We start from the raw sequence: 9,020 nt of genomic DNA, 5'->3' as shown, positions 1-9,020 counted from the left end.
TAGAACACACAAATTCTTTTAACTTCACTGTAGAGGAACATCTCATCTTGCTGCAGAAAAGGGCTGTGGGATACAGCAGTCTTAGTGATTAAAGGGGAACACAATTAACAATGATGGACAACTGCTCTGCTTTTTTTTTTTTTTTTTTTCCCCCCAATCTCTGAAACTAGGCTTACTCAGATACTGAAACACCTCCATCCACATTACTAGAAAACAAGGGGAAAAGTCCAGGAAGGAAATAAGAGTCCAGACATGTTATGTAAGTCAAAGCAGAATATTTATTTATGTAACTGAAAGTGATAATGCTTGTAGTGCAATGGCAAACCCAAGTTTCTTCATTCTGTTTGGAAATGAACCATCTTCCTTAAAACATTTGTGCTTTGCTATCATGTGGCTATTCTACAGTTCCCAGATCATGTAATGCACACTTCACACTACTGAGGATAAAGAAGCACCTCCTTGGAGTTCCACAGATAAGTTAGTTCTTCATTTTGTAACTCGTGTGATATAAAAAATTAACACAAAGCATCTTCATTTCAGTGTTTTCAATCATGGGATTTTTAAAGTCACATTAATGTGACTCAACCTCACCACAGTTCCATTAATTAATGATTCATCCTCATTTAACCTCCATAACAAAGCAAAGTGCAGTGTTCTTGAATATAACAACGGCTTCAAGCAGCTCATCACAGAAATAAATTTTGCTAATAGAAAAATGCGGATAAAAAAACCACAGAAAGATATGGTCACTGAAACATAAAAAAAATACACTGGCACTTTATGAAGGCACAACAGGAACTACCTCAGGCATCCAAAAATCTTTGGTCACATCCAGAAAAGAAGGGTCCCCATTTCAAAGGCAGCTTGATAGAAGACACCTATCAAGGAGCACATGATAAGTGTAATTACAGCAAACACGGGTGCAACCAGGCTCAGCACTAGAGCAGCTCCGTGCAGAGGTGCACCATGAGAGGCAGCAGCAGATGAGCTGTGTCAAACAACTATGCCTTGTATGTTGTGTCACAATGTGTCACTGTTGCAAGGTAGAAAATCAACAAGGTCAATCTTTCTGTGACAAAAACTTCCAGCACCCAGAGGTTTTTCTGTATTACATTTCTTCCAGAAATAGGAAAGATCAATGACTCAGCACAAGCAGGTGTAAGAGAGAGTGTGTACTGGTACAATCTCAAGGTACTGAGCACCCACAGTGTGCAAGGCAGAGTGTGGCTGCAGGCAGCTCTCCTTCACCCCAGTGCTAGAGGGAGCCAGGGCTAGCCTGAATCTGCAGGGCCTTGATTTCCGGCAGTTTCAGGGGGGGCCACCCCTGCCATTTATAGAATGACACCAGCTGCTTGGGCACTTCAGCCAGAACCATCTGGGAAAGTGCTTCCTGGGGAGCCTGAAAAGAGAATGGGGAGAATAACTCAGAAATTCCACAAAGAACAGATTTGAAACACTTTCTTAGAGAATTCGGAACACCTGCCCCCTCATTCTGTTTTAAGAATTGCTTGCTGCACCTTTGGGAGCACTTCCAGTCAGTCTCAGTGAGCACTGCTGATGAAAACCACTTGTTCTCACTTCAACTTCAGACTCACATAGCCTTTATATGGCTCTAGTCTGCATGAAAAACTGCCTCAACCACTAGCAATTTCTCTTATTTTGGGTTTTCATTTGAATCCCTCAACCCAATTGACCACGCGTGTGTGAACGCCAATGGCAGCAGTGAAGTCAGGGAGCTGCTGTGTGACTGGACTGCTTTGCACAGCAAGGAAGACTGGTCTCAATTTCAATCACTCATGGGCCTCAACATCAGAGACTGATGATATGATCTCAGTTCTTTGCCTAAATGTTCATATCCCAGGACAGAGAACATACTCTTTAACCCTGCAACAGCCAAGAGATTGTCTGCAAAATCAATTATATGAGGAGGGCTCTCAAGAATGGCAAGACAGCAAGCCACAGCTTTGAACACAGAAGCCAACATCTCAGCTCTCCCTGGGAACAAGCAGCACAGGCATGCCCTCCGAGCATGCAGCTTGCTGCCTTGTCAAGACCATGGTCATTTTTTGGATGCATACATCCTGGCACCAGGACTCTTCTGAATTTAAAAACAACATACATTTTTGAACTGTCGGAAAGGCACAAACTGGACGATGTCCCGTGCAGCTGGCTCTCCTGTCACAGATTTCAGAACACCACTGTCTCCATCAAGGAATTCCATTGCTTTAAAATCGGCTTCACCAACACCAACAATGATGATGGACATGGGCAGCTTAGAGGCATTGACAATCGCTTGCCTAGTTTGGTCTAGATCAGTGATCTCTCCATCTGTGATGATCAGCAAAATAAAGTATTGCTGAAAAACAGGAGAAAGCATCCAGTTAGGTATTTCAACACCAGGGCTCACACAACTGAAGGCAGAGAGAGCACTCCCTTATGCTAAGAAAGAAATCAGATGTTGCTGTGCCTGAAACAAAACCAGAACATTAAAGAAACTTATGTTCATTCACATTTTTTCCTATGCCTAATGATTTTCATTGTGTACTTCCAATATCCTCTGTACTAAAAAAAGAGAAAGGATTACGTTCAATGTATAAAGAACAGTTACATCAATTGGCAAAAAGTACTACTAAATTATTAACACAACTGCATACAAAATTCACTGCTGGGTGCTATTTTACCGACTGGTGTTCAGAAAGGCTAGAGATATTTAATATCCCTGCGGTATAACTCAAAACCAGGACACCCGGCACAGTTTGGCCCGGCCCGGCCAGGACACCCGGCACAGTTTGCTGTTTGCAGCGTGCTGCTGGAGCCGCGGCCCGGCCCTGCCAGGACACCCGGCACAGTTTGCCGTTCGCAGCGTGCTGCTGGAGCCCGCAGCCCAGCCCGGCCAGGACACCCGGCACAGTTTGCCGTTCGCAGCGTGCTGCTGCAGCCGCGGCCCGGCCCGGCCAGGCCAGGACACCCGGCACAGTTTGGCCCGGCCCTGCCAGGACACCCGGCACAGTTTGCCGTTCGCAGCGTGCTGCTGGAGCCGCAGCCCGGCCCGGCCCTGCCAGGACACCCGGCACAGTTTGCCGTTCGCAGCGTGCTGCTGCAGCCGCGGCCCGGCCCGGCCAGGACACCCGGCACAGTTTGGCCCGGCCCTGCCAGGACACCCGGCACAGCTTGCCGTTCGCAGCGTGCTGCTGGAGCCGCAGCCCGGCCCGGCCCTGCCAGGACACCCGGCACAGTTTGCCGTTCGCAGCGTGCTGCTGGAGCCCGCAGCCCGGCCCGGCCAGGATACCCTGGCACAGTTTGCCGTTCGCAGCGTGCTGCTGGAGCCGCAGCCCGGCCCGGCCCTGCCAGGACACCCGGCACAGTTTGCCGTTCGCAGCGTGCTGCTGCAGCCGCGGCCCGGCCCGCCCGGCTGGTGGGCACAGCCCCGCTCCGCCATCGCTCCCGGCCGGGCCCGCCCCCTGCGGCCGTGCCGGGAACTGCCCCGAGGGCAGAGGGCCCGCGGCGGGAGCGGCTCCTGCTCTGCCCGCTGCCAACGCCACCGCTGCTGCTGCTGCTTTGTTCGCCTCGTGGCACATACTAGCAAAGGGCTGTCATTCCTATCCCCATAGCACTGCCTGACAGCCCCTTCATTTCAAAATTACACTCAGAGGGAAGGGGTTGACTTTTTCCATTTCAAAAGACAGCCTTGCTTTCCCTAGCAGACACCTGTCTTTTCAAACCAAGACACTTGGTTCTTTTGTTACCAATAATTTAAATTAGGAGCATTAGAAGTATTAGAAATCTCAAAACACAGCAGTGATAAATAACATGAGACATTCTAGAGATAACATGAAGGGAAAAATACAGGAGCTTTTTCAGAAAGAAAGGAGTACCTCAAACCAATGCCTTAGTAAAGTGTAAAGTGTTTAAAACTTCTTTCATTTTCCAGAAGCTGAAGTTTAGTACCTAGTTCTGAAACTAGCAACTGCTGTTCTATAGCAGCTATTTACAGACTTAGAAGGAGGCAAACACAACAAAAATAAGAGAAAATAGAATTTCCAATTCCCAAGCACAGTTAACAAAAATTACTGACAGATTCTTTATTTAAACAGTTAGGTTTAAATCTGAAAGAAAAACAAAACTAGAGATTTTTAACACAAGGATTTAGGAAGATTTCCCTAAAGTACCGGGAAGGTTAAAAAATAGAAATATAAGAAATGGATCTCCTTAGCCCAAGTGCCTCAAAGCGTGGGAAATGTACTTGATATACACACAAACATAAGTAGCACCAAAATACTGACATGGCTAGGTGATAAAAGAATAGCACATTACATGTCAAAATTCTTTCTGACTGGTCTGTCAAAATGAAATCAGCTAACATCTATCAGGACATCCAAGCCCTTCATCCTTAAGCAAGACTAATGAAGTTTAAAGAAATGAAGCAAAATTTTAACAGCAACCATGGCCACAGCAGCATACAAACAAGCCCATCACCACAGATGCTCTGCAAGTCAGCACACTGACTGAACAGTTCTCAGACTCCATGCCATTATGGTGGGACAGATAGTCAAGCCCTCTGGTAGTTTCTTAGAGGCTTTTTCTCAACATTCTTGAGATGAAACTGTTTGGCACAGAACTCTAGTTGGCATGCATGCCCTACAGGTAACAGAGCTTGGTAAGAGAGATTAGAGAGGCAACTGCTGCCTTTGTCCAACTGTCTAACAGCCAGCACAGCACCCCTGTACAATGTAACAGTAAGTACAGTGCCAGCAAACTGGGAGAGGAAGAAATATCACTTGAGCAACTAAACGGATGTATCTAGCCAGTACAGGTTTGTATCAGTGTGCACCAAGACAGCATGACGTGCTCTCTGTAGGCTGACAACAGAGACCAAACTTGGGATTCTAAGGAAGGAATGTACTATTCCATTCTATTCAGTGATAAACAGGGAAAACAGAAACATCAATCCAAGCAGATCCACAAGAAGGGCTGGCACTCACCGCAGCAGCTCCTTGTTGCAGTGAGTGTGCTGCAAACGTTGCCACGTGGTTGATAATAGGAGAGAAGTTGGTGGGCCCGTAGAGTCGGACCTGAGGCAGAGCCTGGCGGTAGGCATCCACTATCCCTTGGATCCCTGCAACACAAGGAAGGAAAGCTGTCACAAGAGCCCACAATTCCCCAATTATTATTTTATAAGCATTACTAAGCAGCACAGCCAAAGACAACTCACATCACTGTGAACTGAAGGGCAAAGCTGCAGCATAATGGGAAATACAAGAAGCACAGAGGTGAAAACAGTGCAGAGATTGATTGCATTTGCACATTTCTTCCTCAGCCTACAATTCTTCACATAAGCCTTTGTGCCTTAAACATCAAAAAGCTCAGGATTCTAGCTTTTGGGCTGGCAGGGCTGATTGAGAAGGCTTTAACCCAGGTTTGAAGGGGGAAGGCTTGGCAGACATGAGCCTAGGGCTGGCATGCCAGCATCAGGGCTGAAATCAAAAGCCCAGCTGAAGTGCATCTATATCCTGCTGACTTTTAAGTGTGTATCACCAGTACACATTTACTTATGGAGACAAGCTAGGGATTCCTATGCTCATAAAAGCCAAAAGGGAAACAGCAGAAAATTATCTCAAAGGAATTATGAGTGTTCCTTCAGGAAGGTGATGCAATCAACAGCCCAGCTGAGTGCTTTACACCAATGTACAGAGCACAGGCAACCAACAGGAGGACCTGGAAGCCACTGATGCTGCTAGAAAGCTACAACTTTGTGCAGTTACTGCAATTTGGTGGGACATTCATGGGAATCCTGTTGCTAGAGTACAGCTATCGATGGCTACAGGCTGTAGGAATAGGCTGGAGTAAGGAGAGGTGAAGGGGGTGCCCTCCACACCAAGAGGTGGATTGAATGTGAAGAGGTGTCTCTGAAGAACAGCCATGTGAGTGAAAATCACATAGAAAGCCTGTAGGTAAAAATCAGTGACCAAGGCAACAAGAGAATGGCATGGTTGGGGTCTACTACAGGCTACCTGATCAAGAGGAGCCTGTTGGTGAAGCCTTTCTGCTCCAGTTACAGGAGGCATTGAGCTCACAGGCTCTTGTCCTGCTGGGGGACTTCAACTGTCCTGATACCTTCTGGGAAAGCAGCACAGTGAGCTGCAGGCAATGCAGGAGACTCCTGGAATGCATGCAGGATAACTTCTTGACCCAGGTAATCAACAGCCCTGCCAGAGAGGATGCATTACTAGATCTGTTGGTCACCAACACAAGGCAGGTAATCAGGAACACCAAGATCAGAGGCAGCCTGCACTGCAGTGATCATGCATTGGTGGAACTGGCAGTCCTGAGGAATCTGGGTCAGGTAAGAGGAAAGTTAGGGCACTGAAGGTTAGGAAAGCAGACTTCCAGCTCTTCAGGGAGATAGTGGGATGCCCTAGAATACTGCACTCTGGGACAAGGGAGAAGAACAGAGTTTGGCAGGTTTTTAAGGAAGCCTTCCATAGAACACAAGAGCTAGCAATCCCAGGAGCAAGGAATCAGGCAAGGAAGGCAAGAGACCAGTATAGCTGAGTAGGAAACTGCTAGTCAAACTAAAGGGAGAGAGACAAATGCAGAGACAGTTAAAGCTAAGGCAGGTTGCTCAGGAGGAGTACAGAGAGAAAGTTTGGTTGTATAGGGATGGCCAAGGTGGAGCTGGGACTGAACCTGGCAAGGTAGGCAGAGAGCAAAAGGAAGGGCTTCTACAGGCCCATTGACCAGAAAAGAAAAGTCAGAGGTGTTAGCCCTGATCAACAATGCTGGAAAACTGGTAACAACAGATGAGGAGGCTGAGGTACCCAACAGCTTTTTTCCTCAGTCTTCAATGGCAGACTCTCTTTCCACACCTCTTGAGTGGATGGACAGCAGGATGAGGACTAGAGGAGCATAGTCCCTCCTACTGTAAGTAAAGATCAGGTGTATGATCACCTGAGGTATCTAAATGTACTTAAGTCTTTGGGACCCATAGATGCATCCCAGAGCCCTCAGTGAATTGGATGATGGAGTTGTCAAGTCACTCTCCATGATATTGGAAAACTCATGGCAGTCAGGTGAAGTCCCAGGTAACTGGAAAAGGAGAAACACTGTCTCCATCTTTCAAAAGGGTAGAAAGGAGGACCATGGAAACTACCAGCCTGTTAGCCTCACCCCTGTGACTGGGAAGATCATGGAACAGACCCTCCTGGAAGCTCTGTTAAGGACATGAAGGTGATTCAGGACAGCCAGCACAGCTTGCACAGAAATCTGCACCCACACACATCTGCTTTTGTCAGCATCAAGGTGAGAGCAAAGCTCTATTTGCCCCGTCTTCGTGCTACCTTTGATTTTCACCAGTTGTAAAATAAACACAGCACTTCAAACATCTCCCCCACTGAGTGACATTATTAATAAAGAGGTGTCCTCACCTTGGCAATAAGGGTTGCTGGGATTGAAGTTCAAAGCAAATTCATGAGATACCTTGAGAAATGAGACATTACAAACAGTTAGGGAATGCAGACATGGACAGAGCAAGGGCTCAGGATTGTGAAGGCCCTACCTGCCAGCTAGGAGGAACCTGAGCTCCAAAACCAAATGCAGGAAACAGCTTGTCCCTAGAAAGAAAGGGCAACAACAAAAAATGAGAAAGAACAATTCTATAATAACTCACTCGTTGCTTTTATTCACCAAAAGTAGCTGGAGACCAAAGCAGAATTCATGCCATAAGGAATTACTATATCATCTAGCTGCCCATTGCCTGGCACCAAGTATCCAATGGCTTCAGGCTGGGGCTTGAGAGTTAGATCATTTCTTTCAGTGCAGCACCCCACAGGACTCTCAGGAAATTTCAAAGTAGGAGAAAAGCCAGACCAAGCCTGGGTACAGGACAAAGCAGGCAAACATGTTCCCATACCCACTGATCTAAATAGGACGTTCATGTTTGCAATGCATCATCTGCTACAAGGCATCAGTGCCCAGCTGAAGCACCAAGGGACAAGCCAAGCAAATATTCCAAATTATGAAAGGATGCCATTGCCTTCCCTAGCACTGACAGAAGCAAGAGGAAACAGCAGCAGGCTCCTGAAGGGATCTCCCAAGGAAAGGCAGCTCCTCAGTCACTAAAACAGTGCTGGGCTAGAAGAAGCTGTGACACATTTTTGACATGGTGACTAGATTAGTCAGGATCATTACATACGTGTCATAATCCTGGACTACACTTCCCACACTCCAGATGGCAATCAGGTACTCATTTATCCCATCTGGGCTGATGTAGTGAAGAGAATCTGGTGACCTGGGATCTCCATTGGAGGCAGTGAAGTCTACACCCACCTGATCAGGCAACATGATGGCAGCAAATCACTGATCCATCAGCACAAACAAATGAGAAGAACTATATCCAGAAACAGGGGGTTAGCTCAGGCCCACACAGCTCCTTTCCTCCAGGCACAAAGCAGCCCTACACCCCTTTTCCCATCTGAGTACAGGTATTTCTAAGCCACAGCAATCCTTTCTATTGACAGACTGAACCAATTTCTCAAAAGAAGTTTAAGAAGCCCTAAGCCCCATTTAAGTGCTACTTGATCACAAAAAAGCAAAAATACAGTATCCTTAGTGTTTTGCAGACTTCATCACTGCAAATTCCCACTGCATTTGCAGTCACTCATGCTGCCAATCAAACTACCAAACACAACCTCACTGCTTCTGTCTTGTCATCTACCAATCCCCACAGGGGGAACAACTCACCGTGAAGTTAATCTGGCATCCTCCCATCACATAGTCCAGAAATGAATATTCTGTCTCAATCTAGAGGAACAGACAGACATTATTACATCTACTCATCTCACTACAATCAGAAAACAAAAGGGAAAAAGCCCAACAAAAATCTTCCTACCTTGCAGGATTTTATCCTAATAATGCCAGAATTTTTGTAGTTCTTTTTCTTTTGTTTTTTCTCAGGATGAATGCATTCATATTCCACCTACAGAAAGCAAGCACAGAAGCAAGTTTCAAAATATGTGTCTTGA

At 46.6% G+C, this 9,020-nt stretch overlaps 1 protein-coding gene across 4 annotated transcripts in view; it reads right to left on the bottom strand.

Moving 5' to 3' along the window:
• Positions 1 to 255: 255 nt before the first annotated feature.
• CPNE1 (copine 1) overlaps positions 256 to 9,020 on the bottom strand; it is a 40,238-nt gene continuing 31,473 nt past the window's right edge. For all 4 annotated transcript variants that reach the window (XM_056507133.1, XM_056507132.1, XM_056507134.1 and 1 more), the window contains 8 exons: positions 8,888 to 8,974; positions 8,740 to 8,799; positions 8,192 to 8,325; positions 7,556 to 7,610; positions 7,425 to 7,476; positions 4,983 to 5,116; positions 2,120 to 2,356; positions 256 to 1,399 (listed from right to left, as the gene is read on the bottom strand). In XM_056507133.1, the coding sequence (XP_056363108.1) occupies positions 1,256 to 1,399; positions 2,120 to 2,356; positions 4,983 to 5,116; positions 7,425 to 7,476; positions 7,556 to 7,610; positions 8,192 to 8,325; positions 8,740 to 8,799; positions 8,888 to 8,974 (903 nt within the window). In that variant the 3' untranslated portion in view covers positions 256 to 1,255. The remainder of the gene's footprint in view (positions 1,400 to 2,119; positions 2,357 to 4,982; positions 5,117 to 7,424; positions 7,477 to 7,555; positions 7,611 to 8,191; positions 8,326 to 8,739; positions 8,800 to 8,887; positions 8,975 to 9,020) is intronic.

This window comes from Oenanthe melanoleuca, chromosome 20, assembly GCF_029582105.1.
Source record: "Oenanthe melanoleuca isolate GR-GAL-2019-014 chromosome 20, OMel1.0, whole genome shotgun sequence".
Taxonomy (NCBI): domain Eukaryota; kingdom Metazoa; phylum Chordata; class Aves; order Passeriformes; family Muscicapidae; genus Oenanthe; species Oenanthe melanoleuca.
Note: the sequence above shows the minus strand (reverse complement) of the source record. Positions and strands in the feature narration are given on the sequence as shown.